The sequence below is a fragment of the Tamandua tetradactyla genome, chromosome 18 (genome assembly GCF_023851605.1).
Source record: "Tamandua tetradactyla isolate mTamTet1 chromosome 18, mTamTet1.pri, whole genome shotgun sequence".
NCBI classification, from domain to species: Eukaryota; Metazoa; Chordata; class Mammalia; order Pilosa; family Myrmecophagidae; genus Tamandua; species Tamandua tetradactyla.
The window spans coordinates 36,196,911-36,215,413 of record NC_135344.1 but is presented as its reverse complement, the minus strand read 5'-3'; the positions used below and the strand labels follow the sequence as shown (position 1 = coordinate 36,215,413).

The 18,503-nt window shown below is 38.6% G+C and overlaps 1 protein-coding gene across 9 annotated transcripts in view; it reads left to right on the top strand.

Moving 5' to 3' along the window:
• The first annotated feature begins 2,442 nt into the window (after nucleotides 1–2,442).
• The window catches only part of KATNAL2 (katanin catalytic subunit A1 like 2), a 305,997-nt gene continuing 289,936 nt past the window's right edge, over nucleotides 2,443–18,503 (top strand). For 3 of the 9 annotated variants that reach the window (XR_013165142.1, XM_077135532.1, XM_077135535.1), the window contains exon 1: nucleotides 2,443–2,616. Coding sequence is in view for 8 of the 9 variants with exons in the window: in XM_077135532.1 (XP_076991647.1) it covers nucleotides 2,566–2,616 (51 nt within the window). In the remaining variant the exon portion in view is untranslated. The remainder of the gene's footprint in view (nucleotides 2,617–18,503) is intronic. The other 6 variants (XM_077135533.1, XM_077135536.1, XM_077135537.1 and 3 more) reach the window with 2 other exon arrangements.

Genomic DNA, 18,503 nt, shown 5'->3' with positions numbered 1-18,503 from the left:
TAATGTTGATATAAAGCTTACAGTCTAGTTTCCAATTTTTTTTTAAGTCCCAATAATGTCCTATTAGGCCTTTTCTCCTCTGTTCTTAGAACCCATCCAGTATCAAGTATTGCATTCAATAGTCATTATCTCTTTAGTTTCTCTTTCTTTTTTTTTAATTGTGGAAACATATATACAACATAAATGTTCCCAACCCAACTCCTACCAAGCATACCATTCAGTGGGACTCATCATATTCACAGTGTTGCAGTATCCTCACCACCATCTATTACTATAACTTTCCTTTCATCCAAATAGAAACCCTATACTCATTTTGCTTATCTCCCCACTGCCCCTGCCCCACCACCTCTGGTAATCCGTACTCTACTTTCTGTCTCTGTGAATTTGCGTATTCTCTGATATTTTCTTTGTCCTTACCGTGGAGTTTCAATTTAACACCCTAGATCTAAAACAATCTTGTTTGCTTTGATACTAACTTAACTTCAATAGCACACATAAATTATGTTGCTATACCTCTCCATCCCCCAGCTTTATATAATTTTTGTCACAAATTACATATTATACGTTACAAGTCCAAAACTATTGATTTATCATTACATTTTGTGCTCAGGCCATTTAGATACTGAAGGAAGCAAAAAGTGGAGTTACAAATAAAAAATTCAGTAGTACTGGTATTTATTGATTACCTTTACTGGAGATCTTTATTTTTTATGTGGTTTCAGTCAGTTGTCTAGTATCCTTTCCTTTCAGTTTGCTTAACTTCTTTTAGCATTTACTGTAAGGTCAGTCTAGTGGTAACCAGTTCCTCAGCTTTTGTTTATATGGAAGTGTTTTAATCCCTCCCTCACTTTTTTTTTCTTTTTTTACATGGGCAGGCACCAGGAATTGAACCCGGGTCCTCGGGCATGGCAGGCAAGCACTCTTACCTGCTGAGCCACCATGGCCCACTTTTTTTTCTTTTTGCAACTGAAACCAGCTCATGCATTTATCTGACTGAAAACATTAAGAACAACACAATTAAATGATCTTTAATAAAATTTTTATAGAAAACTCAGTTACAGGGCAAATACTCAGCTGTCTTATCCATGTTATTGAGTATTGAGAGATCCCAATATTCTATAGTAGTTAAAATTTACTATAATCAGTAGTTTTTCTGGATGTTGTCAGTACTCAGAAAGAGCATTCATTTATGCATTCCAAACAGTAATTCCTGTTGCATATATTAACACTATTTGCCATCTAGCACCTTAAAGATATGAAATCTTATCAAATAAATTAAAGAATCCTGTGTGGCATGAAACCATTTCAATTTGAAGTAATCACATTACTACAAGTTTTAATAAATACAGTAAGAACATCCGTCATTTTAATAAAATATTGAATTTTAGGTCTGGAGTTTATTCCATAAATAGAATAGTTCTTCTTTCATTTGCTTTCTTTCTTGGATACATTTGCTCAAGTATTATGCTCTATGAAGCAAACGCTTCCACATATACCATATAAAACTGTATTAATATGTGTCTTATTACAGAAGCAGCTGGAAGAATTGGATCACACAGTTAACTGAAAAGTAACAAGAAAAAGCTCCGCTTTCTGTAAAACTTAAAAACTCAGGCTGAAAAGAAACATCTTTTTATACAGAACTCCCACTAGAAATTTTATAAATATATATGCAGCATATTATTACATATATATTTGCCTCACTAATAAATAAATTTTCAGCAAGTATGGATGGAATGATGTCATTATGAAAGATAAATATCAATTAAAATGAACAAGTTTTCACAGGTTTAAAATATTTCTTTGAAAAAGAATCATATTTTCAAATTATATAATAACCCTCCCTCATTTTTGAAAGACTTTTGCCAGATACAGAACCCTTGGTTGGCAACTTTTGGCTTTCAGCAAAAATTTTGGCTTTAAATACATCTTCCCACTACCTTAATACCTTGGTGGTTTAAATACTAATGAGAGTAGGTCTCAAGTGAAGACTTCGAGGAGAAGGGCAAGTATGTGGCCGTTTGCAATCCCAGAAAGCCCCTTACAGCCATCATCCACAGCAGATCCTTTCACTCTAAGTTGACTGTGAATAGATAAGTACAAAGGAAAGTAGGGAGAAACGTCCAAACTCTTATGACGAGATGTCAAAATATAGTTTTAGGACCATAAGCATTTGGTCTCAGAGGACTTAATACCTGCCAAAATAAAGTTTACTTACTATCGTACATAAATTCGCGTCAGCTCACACTTCAGACTCTTGAGAATTACAAGACCCGACCAATTGTAAAGCCCGCCCCAAACCCTGCCAATCATTCCCTCTCGGTCTCCGATTGGCCAGTATCCCGTAACCGCAGGGTTAAAGCAAGTTCTGTTTACCATTGATTGGCATGGTAAAGAATCTATCTTTGGCTGGTGATTGGCTGATCCATCTAAGCTCTGGCCTATCCTGAAATGGGCGGGCTGGTTAAGCATCAGGTTTCCCCGAGGCAGGTTCCTCGGATGTACCGGTCAGCCTAGTAACAGGGTCCTTTTCTCCCTTCTCTCGGGGCCTGAACACAGCGTCTGATGGAGCTTTCTTACCAGACCCTTAAATTTACGCATCAGGCACGGGAAGCGGTAAGGAAAGCATATAAGAAAACTAACTGTATCACGAATTCTCTCCCTTTGTTGCTGCAGGCCAACTAGCGAGTCTCCGGTTGCTATCACGACCGAGTCCGCCACCGGAGTGGCGCTAGCGCAGTGAGGGCCCATAGGCCCCACTCGTAAAATCCGGGGGCTGGGCTTGAGGCGGTGATGGGGAAAGGACGGATTTGAGGGTGACAGCAGGGATGGTAGGGTTAAATTTCTGATCGAAAAAATGGGGGAATGAGAGAACAGTATTATTAGGCTCAATCTTGATAGGTGAGTGGGTTTAGGGAATGGTCAAAATATGATTGTTGAAAGATTAGAAAAGATTTACCTGGGAGTCAGAATACCGGATTCTGGTCCTGACTCGCAGCCACCAAGGCCGATAGATCTTAGGCATTTTACTTCTCTCGGGTTTCATTTCCTCCATTGGAAAGTAAGGGAATTGGACTGTAATCCTTTTCACACGAAGATTACGTGAACTTTACCATACTTAGTGAGTTCTTTTTGTCTGTGTCATCTGCTAACTGGCCAGCAATACTTTCCACAGCAATGAACATTCATTGAGGACATACTATATGTCAAGCACTGGGGAAATAAAAACAATGCTTTAGGAGAAAGGAAGAATAAAGAAAATGAAAATTAAACATACTACTGATATCTGGACTGCGCCCCTCCTCCCCCCCCCCCCCCCCCCCCCCCCGCCCCAGCCCCAACCCCACCCCCGAGATGCTGATATATGGGTTTGAGTGGAGTCTGTGCATCAGGTATTTTTTTTAAACTTCAACAGGTGATTACAATATGCAGCCAAGGTTATGAACTACTAAGCTAGTATCTCCCTTCCTTTAAGAAAATAATACAAAAGAGATAATTGCTGTTTGGCGGCACACCTCCTTTTACCTAACAACCTCTGTTTCTCTCCAACTTTTGGAAAAGATTGGCTACTTTTGCTGTTGCTACATCCTCACCTCTGAATTGCGTTTAAACCTATTCCAAATGAGTTCCTACTCTCACCAACCATTCTTACTAATGTTGCTGACCTCCAGTGAATGTTTTCAGCCCTTATCTTACCCAACCTACCTGAGTATTCCACACTATTAAAGTTCTTCCCTTGATTTCTGTGATATAGTAGCATTCTCTCTGTTTTCCTCCAGTCTCTTTGACCATTCCTCTTTTTCCTCAGCCAGGGCTTTCTTGTGGACCTTACCTCTATACTTTAGGGTTTGTCAGGGCCTGGTTCTGCTCCCAGTTCTTGTCTTACTTTATATTTTATCCTAGGTCAGTAATTCTCAAAATGTGGGGCCTGAACAACCTGCATCGAAATCCTTTGGGTTTTCTTTTAATAAAGTAGATTCCTGGCTCTCACCAAGACTTACTAAATCAGGAATTCTCTTAAATATAAGGACCTGAAACTTGTATTGAGAACACACACCCCACAGTTCAAAACCACTGCCCTGCCACATTCATGACATCTATTACCAGCTAGATGCCAACAAGTCCCTAGGTTGGATTTCCTTGCCGAGCCCCAGCTCCACGTGGTGTTCTAGTGTATGGAGTATGGAGTGTGGAGTATGGCAATGATAGTGCACCAGCTGACAAATCCATGGGAGTATCTCAACTATCTGCATCTTAACTTGTTCATACCTAACTTTTCACCTTCCTTTCTAACACCATCACCTTTCCCTATCTTTCTCATCTTGGAATGTGAAACTGCAATTCACCTAGTTGCTCAAGTAAGAATTCTGGGAGCCATCCTTACCTCCTCTAACCGAGTCCATGCCCCAATTCCCAATTCGGAAGGCATCACCAAATTTTCTTGATTTTATTTCTATAATATATCTTTAATATTAATCCATATCTCCAAAGCCACCATTCTGATCTAGTCACCATAATCTCTTACCTGAACCACTCTAATGACTCCTAGCTGCCAATTCTTCCTGTTGGTTTTTGCCTCTCTCTAGTCCATTACAGTTGTGTAACTCCCTGACTGGTATCCTTTTAATGGCTTTCATTACCCTTGGGATCAAATTTCTAAACCTTGACATTACTTACAAAGCACTGTGATGATAAGGTCCAGTCTCTTCCTCACCTCTTTCTGCTTTGCCTTCTAACATTCCAGCCACATTTCTTCTCATCTGACATGTCCCTGCACTCCACAGAGCCTGCACCATACAGTTTGGTATTTACTTGTGATTATTATCTGATTCTTGCAGGTAACGTATCCTCTCAAACAGATTTCCTGTAACTTGAAGACAGAGCTTCAAGTTATTTTTGTTTGATTAGCTCTGAGAGCAGTGTTTAGGTCTGCTCATTAATGACTTGATCTCTCGGGGCGTAATGTAGGCAATTGGGCTGATTAGAGGTCTGGAGAAGGGCATAAGATGAAGATGGGAATACTTCCTTTTAATTTGGTTGATTTTTGTTGATTTAAATTATTTATATATATATTTCAATTTTATAATATTCTAGGTTGGAATTTATTTCACCTCATTTAAGAATGTGCCTTACCTTTGACTTCCTATATGACTGTTGAGAAGTCTGATGCCATTTTTTCTTTCCCTCAAAGCTTTTTGAATCTTTACTTTAACATCCCTAGATTCTCATTTTCACAAAGATATATCTTGTTGAGGATCCCTTTTCAATTCATTGTGTTAGGCATGCAGTTCTGGGCCATTTAAATAAAAATGTTGATGTTCTTCAGTTCTGAAAACAATTTTTGTATTATTTCTTTAAATAATTTCTTCCCCTTCTTTTTTTTCCTCTCATTTTTTTCTTTCTGAAAGTCCTATTAGTTGGATGTTTGACTTTTGAACTGCACATTTCATTATGTTGTCTTTTAGTTTTATATCTCTTTGCCTTTTTCTTTTAACAAGAAATCTCTTCAATTTTTCTTTCAATTTTATTTATTGAATTTTCATTTTGGTATCATACTTTTATTTCCCGGTACTTTCTTATTCTCTGATTTTTCCCATTTCACAGCTCCCTATTCTTGCAGTATGTCATGGCTCCTTTTATCTCTCTGAGGAGTTTTTTTTTTTTTATTTTTAATTTATTCATTGATTTGTGCTCCTAGCATTTTGTCTATTTTCCTCACATTTCTTTTTACTTTTACTCTCTTGTGGCCCTATCTTTCACATGGGAGGTTTTCTTCAAAAGCCTTGTGATTCCTGGCTGTCCTTTTTTTGGGAGGGGGTGCATGGTCTGGGAATTGAACCCAGGTCTTCCACGTGGAAGGCGAGAATCCTACCACTGAACCACCCATGCACACCTGGCTGTCCATTCTTTTTTTTATTAATATATATTTTTTAAATGCCAAAAAACACCAAATGCAAACATTTGTAACTTTTGATCATTCCATTCTACATATATAATCAGTAATTCACAATAGTTGCATATTCAACATCATGAGCATTCCTTGGAACATTTGTGTTTTAGTTTGCTAGCCACCAGAATCAGAATGGCTTTTAAAAAGAGGGAATTTAATAAGTTACTTGTTTACAGTTCTAAGGCCGAGAAAATGTCCCAATTAAAACAAGTCTATAGAAATGTCCAATTTAAGACATCCAGGGAAAGATACCTTGGTTCAAAAAGGCCAACAACATTCAGCGTTTCTCTCTCAGCTGGAAGGGCACGTGGCGAACATGGCGGCATCTGCTGGCTTTCAGGTTGCTCTGCCAAAAAGGGACTCTCTCCAAAAGGTTTCCCTTTTAAAGGATTCCAGTAAGCAACTCCGCCTTCAATGGGTAGAGACACACCTACATGGAAATCATCTAATCAAAAGTTACCACCCACAATTGGGTGGGTCACATCTCCATGGGAGCAATCAAATTGCTCCCACCCAGCAATATTGAATGAGGATTAAAGGTCATGGCTTTCCTGGGATCCACCATAGATTCAAACCAGCATATTCTACCCTTTGGACCCCAAAAAGACATACTCTTTCCAAATGCAAAATACATACATTCCATAACAATATCAGAAAGCCTTAAACCATTTCAGTAACAATACAAATAAAATACAAAGTTAGAAACAGTATAAAATCTCATCAAGTCAGTTACAGGCATGGTCTGTCCTGAGGCAAAATTCTCCTCTGGCTCTGGATCTATAAAAACTCAAAACAGCTTATTTGCTGCCAACAATCAAAGGTGGAACATTCATAGGATACATATATCTATTTCTATAGGGAGGAAGGAACACAGGGGTCACTAGACCCATAGTTTCGAAAACCTACAGGGCAAAGTCCATTAAATTTCAAAGTCTGAGAGTCATTTATCTTCTGGGCTTTAGAAAGTGGCAGTCCCACCCTTTCCAAGGGCCTACGCAGAGGCCTGCCTGTCTCCGAATGCAACCTTAGGGGACATTGGGGAGACCACCTTTTCTCAGCTCCACCCTCTCCAAGCATTGGGGCTGCACCCAGGATTTCTGCCATCTCTGGGGCACACACTCAACCCCTCCATGTAGTGGCAGCCAGGCTCTCCCCAAACCCCAAGGAATGTGCTTCACTCTCTCCAAGGCCTGAGGTGGCATGACTCTTCCACTGCAACCAGGTGGAAGGCCCATTCTCTGTCTTTGGGGCAAACTCACCCTCTCCACAGGCTTGGGTGGGTCCGCTCTCCTGGCCCGAGGCTTCTTGACTTCAGACCTCGGTCTCCACGGTTTTGCCTCTGAAGTTATTTTTCCTCCAATGTGTCCCTTCTCTGAATCCCCCAGTCCAAAACTGGCAGTGGCTTTGTTTATACAGGTCCCACAGCACTCTCATTAGCTTTCTATGCAATAGCCTCAGATCATGCTCATCAGATGTAAGGAGTTCCCACAATCCTTCCTGTATAACTCCATGTCCAATCCTGGCTTTCTCTGAGATGGCTGACTGGTTCCACATCTGGTCAAATCTTCACATGGAGCACTATTCTCTGGGGTCTCCATTTCTGGATGTCCAGAATTTTCCAGGACATCAATTTCTGGTTTCTTTGTATCCAAGAGTTCAGTTCTCAGCTTATCTCTCTCCTGTCGCATTTCATTATAAGCTGTGAGGAGAAACCAGGCTGCACTTTTGATATTTAATTTGGAGATCTCCTCTGCTAAATATCCAAGTTCATGGCTTTTAAAATCTACCTTCCAGCCAAAGCCATTAGTCAACTTTGCCAGATAATCTGCCATTTTAAAACAAGGATCGCCTTCCTACCAGTCTGTAATGACACGTCTCATTTCTGTCTAAGACTTTATCAGAAGTGTCTAAAGAGCCCACATTTCTACCAACAGTCTCTTCAAAGCATTCTAGGCCTTCTCTATCAAGCTCCTCACAACTCCTCCAAAACTTTCCCCTTATCCATTTAAAAAGCCATTCCAACATGTTTGGTATTTGCAAACCATAGCAGCAGCACCCCACTCCTGGTACCAAAATCTGTTTTAGTTTGCTAGCTGCCAGAATGCAATATACCAGAATCAGAATGGCTTTTAAAAAGGGGGAATTTAATAAGTTACTCGTTTACAGTTCTAAGGCCAAGAAAATGTCCCAATTAAAACAAGTCTATAGAAATGTTCAATTTAAGACATCCAGGGAAAGATACCTTGGTTCAAAAAGGCCAATGACATTCAGCGTTTCTCTCTCAGCTGGAAGGGCATGTGGCAAACATGGTGGCATCTGCTGGCTTTCACGTGGCTCTGCCATAAAAGGGACTCTCTCCAAAAGGTTTCCTCTTTTAAAGGATTCCAGTAAGCAACTCCACCTTCAATGGGTAGGGACATACCTCCATGGAAATCACCTAATCAAAAGTTACCACCCACAATTGGCTGGGTCACATCTCCATGGGAACAATCAAATTGCTCCCACCCAGCAATATTGAATGAGGATTAAAGGACATGGCTTTCCTGGGGCCCACCATAGATTTAAACCAGCACAATTTGCACCTATTCAGAAAAAGAAAACAGAAAAAATTCATACATACCATACCCCTTACCCCTCCCTTTCTTTGATCACTAACATTTCAGTCTACTGAATTTATTTTGCATTTGTTCCCCCTATTATTTATTTATTTTAATCCATATGTATTAGTTGTCTGTCAATAAGATAGAGAAAAGGAACATCAGACACAGGTTTTCACAATCATACAGTCATATTGTGAGAGCTATATCATTATACAGTCATCTTTAAGAAACATGGCTACTGGAACACAGCTCCACATTTTCAGGCAGTTCCCTCCAGCCTCTTCACTATATCTTAACAAGGTGGAATCTATTTAATGTGTAAGAATAACCTCCAGGATAACCTCTTGACTCTGTTTGGAATCTCTCAGCCATTGACACTTTATTTTGTCTCATTTCACTCTTCCCCCTTTTGGTTGAGAAGTTTTTCTCAATCCCCTGATGCTGAGTCTCAGCTCATTCTAGGGATTTTCTCAATCCCTTGATGCTGAGTCTCAGCTCATTCCAGGATTTCTGTCCCACATTGCCAGGAAGGTCCACACCCCTGGGAGTCATGTCCCATGTAGACAGGGGGAGGGTGGTGAGTTTGCTTGTTGTGTTAGCTGGAGAGAGAGGCCAGATCTGAGCAACAAAAGAGGTTCTCTTGGGGGTGATTCTTAAGCCTAATTTTAAGTAGGCTTGACCTATCCTTTGTGGGGTTAAGTTTCATATGAACAAACCCCAAGATTGGGGGCTCACTGGCTGTCCATTTTTTATTGTTTTGAGATGAAGTTCACCTAACATAAAATTAATCATCTTGAAGTGAACATTCAGTGGCATTTAGTCCTTTAACAATGTTGTGCAGCTATCTAGTTCAGAAATATTTTTATCACTCCAAAATAAAACCCTGTCCCTATTAAGCAATAATTTCTCATTCCCTCCTTTTCCTATCCCCTGGCAAATACTGATCTGCTTTCTGTTTCTATGGATTTACCTATTCCATATAAATGGAATGACACAATTTATGACCTTTGTGTCTGGCTTCTTTAAGTTAGCCTAATGTTTCCAAGTTCATCCACATTCTAGCATGTGTCAGTACTTTTTAGGGCTGACTAATATTCCATTTATGTATATGCCACAAATTGTTTATCCATTCCTCCCATTGATAGACGTTAGGATTGTTTCCACTTTTGCCTATTTTGAATTGTGCTGCTGTTCTGGTTGCTGGCATTGTGAGAGCTGAATGAGAAAAGGCAGGTCTGTGTCTACGTGCCTGTGCACACATGAATCTGCCTCACTGCTCAGTAAACAGACTTTCAATTAATTACTCCTTCCTTTACTTAGTCCAAAGTTTGGCATCCTAAAGTCTAAGGTTTCTCTGGTTGAGTTTCTCCTGAGAGTAAACCTTCATCTTCTGCTGAGGTAGTTTGTTACTGGACCAAGGCGATGGATCTTCTCCTTGATTCACTCAGTGATTAATTTCTGAGACACTGGGGTTTCAAAGAGAGAAAGAGTTTATTGCTAGGTGTGAAGCAGGAAATCAGATGGCCTATTGGCCCTAAAATCTTTCTTTCTAACTATAATAATTCTGATAGTTTTATAGTATTAAAAGATGGGCAGGTTTTAGGATAATGAGCACAGTGGCTCTAGATGATGCAATTAGAGGTGATCAGTTATTGAGTATGCATAGGTTGATTACATGCTTAGGCATAGAACATATGTGAGAAAATGGTGGCTTTAATATGATGATGGTGTGATTTTTAGTATTATAATGAGGTATAGGTGACTTATAGGTTAAAGTCTAAGCTACTGTGCATATTCGTGGGTCCATCTCAGATAGATCCAGTTGCAGTTCTCAAGACAACTTTAGAATTGGGGTGGGTTAGTTTTGGACTGACCCAATGCCCTTCATTAATAAACATTAGGGGCTGTCTTCAGTAATCACCAGACTCCAAAGGCAAAAAAAACAGATTAAATGGGTACAAGTGAAGGTCAGTCACAAAGCTTTTATCATCACAAAGACACAAAATGAAGGTATACAACCATTATCAGAGATCAAGGCCATTGGATTACAGTTCAAAGATTTCAGGTATTTCCCTCTGTCTACTCCAGTATATCAGAAAGCAAAAAGGAATATCTATATAATGATTCAGCAACCATAATCATCCTTTAATTCCTGACTTCACAGTTACAATAGGGGAGGAGTTGTCAGCTGTTTGGGGTATGGGAAAGAATCTGTCATTCTCTGTGTAGCCTGCCTCTTCTCACTTCCTCCCTCAGAGGTACTTGGTGTATTCAGTGGCACCTGGTATCCCCATTTCTTGTAACTTTGCAAGGCTCTGTCTTGGTTGTTCTAGTTTGCTAGCTGCCGGAATGCAACACACCAGAGATGGATTGGCTTTTAATTAAAAGGGGATTATATTGTTAGTTCTTCAGAGGAAAGGTAGCTAACTTTCACCTGAGGTTCTTTCTTATGTGGGAAGGCTCAGGGTAATCTCTGCTGGCCTTCTCTCCAAGCCTCTGGGTTCCAACAACTTTCCCCAGGGTGTTTCCTTTGTGCATCTCCAAAGGCCTGGGCTGAGCTGCGAGTGCTGAGATGAGGTATGCTGCTTGGGCTGTGCTTCATTGACCTCTCTCATTTAAGCACCAACCAATTAAATCAAACATCATTCATTGCAGCAGGCATGCCTCCTAACTGACTGCAGATGTAAGGAGCAACAGATGAGGTTCACGTATCATTGGCTCATGTCCACAGCAATGTAACTAGGCACCTACACCTGGCCAAGCTGACAACTGAATCTAACTACCACATTTGTCAATCTGCTTCTTGATGCCTTCTTCCTCTGTAGGTGTTGACTTTGCTTTTCACTTTCTTTATTTCCGTTAATCAGTTGGCATTTATCCATTTGTTTTCAATCTGTCAAAGTTTTATTGATATATCCATCTATTGTCACTTCCTTTTCTGTATTCTTTGTCCTTGATGGATCATAGCAATTTTATTCCTTTACTATCATTTTAATATGGTTTTATGAAGGAGAGATAAACGATCTCTAGAACACTTTATTTTATAGACTTTTATTGAGTGCTTACTAGGTACAAAAGAATCATGTTAGTTGCTCTGGCAGGGAGTGATTTCAGAGAAGTGGATATAAAAAGTCATTTCTAAAAGGTAGCTTTCTTTACATTTTTGCTGATTTCAGTTTAGGCATTTCACATACATTGTTTTATATATTGAAATTTAGTTTTAAATATGATTATTTCTTTGTATATGGTAGGTGGTATGACCTGGCACCAGATATAATTTCTTTTAACTCCTAACCAAGGAATTAAGATTTAATAAAAGTTTATGACTACTGAATCATTATATAAATATTATTTTTTCTTTCTGGTGTATTACAGTAAACAGGGAGGAAATACCTGAAATCTCTGAACTGTGACCAACTGCTCTGATGTCTGATAATGATTGTAAAAGTCCTTATCTTGTGCCTTTGTGATTGTAAAAGCTGGTACTTCCTTTATCCCTTTTTCATTTTAGAAAATATATAAGAGCAAATGCCCTAATGCTAATGGAGGAATTTGAATCAGCCCCAAATCAACCATTAACTGAATCTAGCAGTTTCACTCTTTTATATTTGTAAATTGTTTTTGCCTTGGCCTGCTATTGAGATAAAATCTCTGTTTCTTCCCCTTTCTGCTTACACTTATTGAAATTGTGATGATTTCACCTCCCTGTGTTAGAATGCATAAAAATTTGAACTCCCAAGACTTGGGGAGACAGATTTTTGGGCTGATAGTCCATGTGCTCTCCTGCTTTGTGCTTATCAATAAACTCTTGAAACTCCAGTGTCTCAAGAATTGGTCTTTTGAGCTCATTGGGCAGAAAATTCATCACCTTTATCAGATATCATTTGGTAACTCTGGTGGGACCAAAGATCCGAAAAAGAAATAAGGCTGACTGCCTAAGGTTCTGAAACCCTGTACAACAGGTAAACATGGTGACCGAGGCTTTTGTGGCCATTAGGCATTTGGGTTTTTCTCTGTTCTGCCAGTACTCCGCACTCTTTTGACATCTTAAAAAGCTTTAATGAGAGAAATTGTTTCCTGTTCCAAGACTGGACATCTATCTGACTGGGTGAGTGGGTCATCAAGGTAAAAGTGGGTTGGGAAGTTAGTTCAGTGATTCGAGTCTTCTAAACCTATTTAGGCTTGAGGGCCTGGGTCTCACTTCCAGAAAGATCGCCTTTACTCTGACTTCTGCACCTTTCTGGTTTCTGGGTACAATTCTGTACGGGATTGGAGGTCTTGACCTGAGTTGGTCTGTTGAGTATACTCTTGAAAAATAAGTAATCCAACAATCAATTGGTGTTCAATGAAATTAAGTATGTCTGTTTTACTGTTAACTGGTGTGTTACCTATGTATAGTAAGTGTTAATGTTTGTTTAATTTTTAATTGGTGTGTTTGGTCTAGTTATTAATGGGTGTGTTACTTAATGATGCAGTGAGTGTTAAGTGTTTTTAAATTTGTTAGTTGGTGTCTCACTGTATTTGTTTTGGTCAAGAGTTTACACAGAAACTCTTACAGAAATTCTTTAAAATGGGAAATTCTAATTCCAATAGCATTCCTGAATGTAGACAACGTAGACCTTTGGGCTGTTTTTTGTAAAATTGGAAAGATTTTGGTTATAAGCCTATGAAAAAAATAGTTTACTTCTGTTACACAATCTAGCCTCAATATGATTTAGAATCAGGAGAGAAATGGCCTGAGAATGGCTCTATGGAAAGAACACTGTATTACAGCTAGGATTCTTCTGCAAAAGAACAGAAATGAATGAGATGATTTATATTCAATCCTTTATTTATCCCTCTCAGAAGTATTTGTTTCTGTTTCTTATGTGACTTTCTATTTGTGTCTGTCTGCCTGTCCAATTATATTCTCATACCTCCAGATGGTAATAGCAGAGTAACAAAATTTTTTTAAAGACCTCTCTTCAAATTGCTTTAAAATAAATACGCACTTATATATAAATTCTACTCCTCGAGTCCCAGGGGGGGAAAATTTTTAAAAACCCTCTGGGCAGTAGGATTCAAAGCCTTAGTTTTTGTAGTTACTGTAAACAAACCTGGATATTAGAAAGGAACCACTCCTGGAATTTCCCTAAAGCAGCAGAGGGCTACCAGAGGGCTACCTGGAGGAAAAGGCAAAGACCTTTTCCAATTGTTGCAGTCACAGCTTTAAGTGAAATAATTGAAAATAATCTCATAATTTGAAATAATTAAAAGAAGGATATAGGAACTCTGATTTCTGCCCTCATTTAAAACTTTTAAAACCAAGTTCTGCAGGTCAGGCTTCATTTTTTTCTGTCTCACCTATCCCTGCCCCCAGGATCTAACACCTAAGGCAGCTATGAGAGAAGGGTTGGGTACAGGAAGATGGGGGAGGTTGGTTTAGAATTCTTTCAACTGGGCCTGGAGATTAGAAAAGTAGGTGTAAAAAACTGCTTCTGAATAGGCCATTCTTGTTAAAAAATTTTTTTTCCAAATACCTTTGCTGTGTAACTATAGTAATCAGATCATTATTAAAATATAAATAGCCTTGAGATAGGAGCAATTGAGTAAGATATATTTGCCAAATTACAGTAAATAAAATGAGTTCCTTGAGAACTATGGAAAAGATTTCCTGAATTTAAGCTTCAGACAATTAAAACAATTGCAGTATATTTTCCAGAGCCTGATAGTCAATGTACTTTTTAAATTTTTTTTATTTTTTAAAATTAAAAAAAAAATTTTAACTGTGCATTTATCATCCCAATCAACTTATTTTTTCTTTTTTGAGGAAATAACATATATATATAAGAAGCAATAAACCTCAAAGCACATCGCAACAATTAGTTGTAGAACAGATTTCAGAGCTTGGTATAGGCCACAATTCCACTGAATGGGATGACAGTCACCTACCCAAAAGAAGATTTCTGAAGACAAGCGATTAAATCAGAGGCAGCTACCGTTTCATTTCTTTCTCATTAGAAAGGGCACCCACCAGATAAGCGGAAGCAAGCGATTGTGCTGGCTTTGCACAGTAGCAAAGATTATATAGGCCACCTGACGCAATTGCCCCTTCCCCAGCTCACCTGCCCCCCATTGGCTGGGAGTTTGGGCTTACAGTCTTGAGCGCAAAAGCTAATCCAATAAGGAAGAAGCACGACCCCCCCTTAGGAAGGTCTGTGGTTACAGTTACAGCCCCCTTGTGGATGTGGATTCGGGGAAATGGACCAGCCTGGAGGAATACGCATCTTAGCTTGTGCTTATCAGGACTTATAAAAGGATTCAGGAGGTTGGGCAAGCTGATCTAAGCCATTTTGTTTCCTGAGAAGGGTCCATTTTCCCTCACCACAACCCCATGTTTCCACTTCTCGTTGCTCTAAGACACCGGAGACCAAAAGAAATATCAATGTAATGATTCAGAAATTTCACTCATTTGTTAAACCTTACCTTCTCAGTGTAACTCCACCATCACCTTTGATCTTTCTTTCACTCTTTAGGGGCATTTGGGCTATGCCCATTCTAACTTTTTCATGTCGATTATATGGGATAGGGCAATGGAACTAGCTGATGTTCTGGAGAAGCTGGTCACTCTGCATTTCAGGACTTATCTGGTCCAGGAACCTGTCTGGAGGTTGTAGGTTTTGGAAAGTTACCCTAGTGCATGGAACCTTTGTAGAATCTTATATTATGTCCTAGGTGCTCTTTAGGATTGGTAGGAATGATTTTGGTTGGGGTTTGGCAAACTATGATAGGTTGCAATATCTAACTGAAGCTTGCATAGGAGATACCTCCAGAGTGACCCTTCCAAAATAACAAAAATTTAGAATTGCCATAGCCCAAACAACTCCAATGAGAGGTATGGAAAGACCAAAGGTGATGGTGGAATTATACATAGAAGATGGGACTTAACAAATGAATATGAATGTTGAATCATTAAATTGGTATCTCTTTTAGTCTCTAGTATTTTAGAGCAGCTAGAATTAAAAACCTAAAATTGTGAAATTGTAACCCATGTCAAAGCCTGAAATAAGTTCTACAACTAATTGTGGTGCTGTGCTTGGACATTTATCGCTTTTTTGTATATATGTTATTGTTCACAAAAAAAGAAGGAAAAAAAAAGTTGATTGTGATGATAAAAAAAAAAAAAGAGAGAGAGACCTCCAGAGGAGCCTCTTAACTCTAGTTGAATTCTCTCAGTCACTGATGCCTTATGTGTTACACTTCTTTTCCTCCTTTTGGTCAGGACAGCTTTGTTGATCCCACAGTGCCAGGGTCTGGCTCATCCCTGAGAGCCCTACTCCATGGCTCCACAGAGATAGTCAATGTACTTTTAAGGTTGTCATAATTTAAGGTGTTATGAAAATAGAGGTTTATTTTTAACCTCCAATAGAAGTAAAAAAACAAATACAGTGGCACTAGGTGCAGTGACAAAGTTTAGTAACCTTAATCACCTGGATTTCAAAGAATCTGGCTTTTTAATTACTTTGTCATTTATTACCCCAGTATGTGGAAAAATTTATCTTTGTAGAAGCTTTGTTAATGTCAGTAATAATCAGATTAGTAAGTGCTATCATGAATTGGAAAGACCTAATTCTTGGCTTCAAGAAGTTTATATTTTAGTTGGAATAGACTTGTACCAGGGTGTATTAGTCAGGGTTCTCTGGAGAAACAGAATCACAGACGAGATATTGGTAAATATGAGATTTATAAAAGTGCCTCACACAACTATGGACTCAAGAGTCCAAAATCTGGAGGGCAGGCTGTGATGCTAGTAACTCTGGTGAAGGATCTTGTTGAATTCCACAGGAGAGGCTTGCTGGCTGAAGAAGCATTGAAAATTCTCTTTTCTCCATTAAAAGCCTTCAACTGACTGGATCTACTCCTGCTGATTGTATTTTTCGTTTGTGGAAGGCACCCTTAGTTGATCATAGACGTAATTAGTCACAGATGCAGTCAACTGACTGGTGATTTAATAAACCAACCTTCTGGTTTATCAACCAGTCAAAGAATATCTTTGCAATAATGGTTAGGCCAGTGCTTACCTGACCAGACAACCGGGCACTATCATCTGGCCTAGTTGACACCTGAACCCAACCATCACACAGGGCATAGTATAAAACAATAGTACTTACATTACCTGCCAATTATCTTAATAAAGGAATAAAAATGCTGGAAGAATTTTTTAAAGGCAGGTGGATAAAGAATGATATAGGGGAAGTCTGCCTAGAATAAATGACACTTATAAGACCTTTGAATAAGAAAGTAACATTTCTATAAGTAGAGTTCTGAACTAGATTTTTTAGACACCATAACTTAACTTTGTAAATTAACATATTCTTGGTATTACTTAGTACTTCGGAATGATGTTGAAAATTTTGAGATGTTTTTCTGGATATAAATGCTTTAATTATTGAAGAACTGATTATATTTCAAACTTGGACTTCTCTGACCTCTGAAAATAGTGCTAGATTGGGTGAGAAATTTGAGGCAATCATTTGTGTGTTGTGAGTACAAAGTATATAAATGCCTGGCTGCATTCCAAACCCAAGCATATTCTTTTTACTTCTTCTGTTATGTTGTAGTTGCTCTGTCTCTTCTCCCCTTCATGAATACTGTTATTGGAAAGTAGTATGCATGTTCAAAGAGCTTTAAGAATTTGTTATCAAATTTACTTATATTTGTACATAGTCCGGATAAATAAAAAACTATAGGTGGCATGGATAGAATTTTTATTATTTTCCATACTAAGATGACCATATTTTCTGACTAAAATAAATTTTGTTTGTATATGACTACAAGCCCTGAATGGATATGAAAGTTGAAGAAGATCTGAGGAATTGAATTTTGTTTGTTGTAGTCACTGCTGACTAAAAACCCTCAGTGGATATGGAAAGTTGTTTATAAAAGTGAATTATCTCTGTTGTAGTGAATGCTAACCACCAACTCAGTAAGCCTGTTTATAATATATATTTTTAAAACGTTGAACTGTGTATTCATACAAAACTAAAGTTTAGTTTGCTCTTTGTTAAAATAATGTACTTTTTGTCTTGTGATTTTTTAAGCGAAATTTAGCTTTCTGTGATTATACTGTTATACCAGTCTTGAGTGTCTTACTTGTATTGTATGTTCCATACTCATTTAATTCAGCCTTATTTGATAAATCTAGAATAAGGAATAAAATCTTAATATTCTGTACAAGTTGATGTTATATCCTCTTGCATTTTAGAGTATTTTGGACAGAAAATGATCAAGTATTTGTCAAGTCCCTTGAGGGACTGGAGAAAAAGTGAACCGATTAAACTCTCCCACCTGGGTGATTCCTATTCTCTTAAGCAATAATGGCTCACAATTTGATAAGCATGCCCTTGATCTTGAGGCTTGACCCTGTGAAACTTATTTCTGTAATGGCAAAGCTAGACCTGCATGTAATTATGCCTAAGAGTCACTCCTAATTAGCCTCTTTTGTTGCTCAGATGTGGTCTCTGTCTCTAAGCCAAACTCTGCAAATAAACTCAACTACTAGTCTTCTACATGGGACATGATTTCCAAGGGTGTAAATTTCCCTGGCAACATAGGACATGACTCCCAGGGATAAGCCTGACCCTGGCATCATGAGATTGGTTGAACAAAAAGGGGGAAAATAAGTAAAATTTCAGTGACTGAGAGATTTCAAACTAAGTTGAGAGGTCATTCTGGAGGTTACTCTTATGGAAGTTTCAATCAGATATTGCAGACTGCCATAGTATGGCATACTCCAACCAACGGTATTCTTGGAAACCCTAAAGGAAACCCTGGGCTCTATAAAAAGTTTTACTTAGTAAGTTTATTTCTCAGAGACTTAAAGGCTCCAGATTATTCATATGCCAGATAAGCCCTGAAACCCAGATATAGCAGTCTTTTCCAAGAACAGCAACCAGAGTTTCATTCCTTTGCCC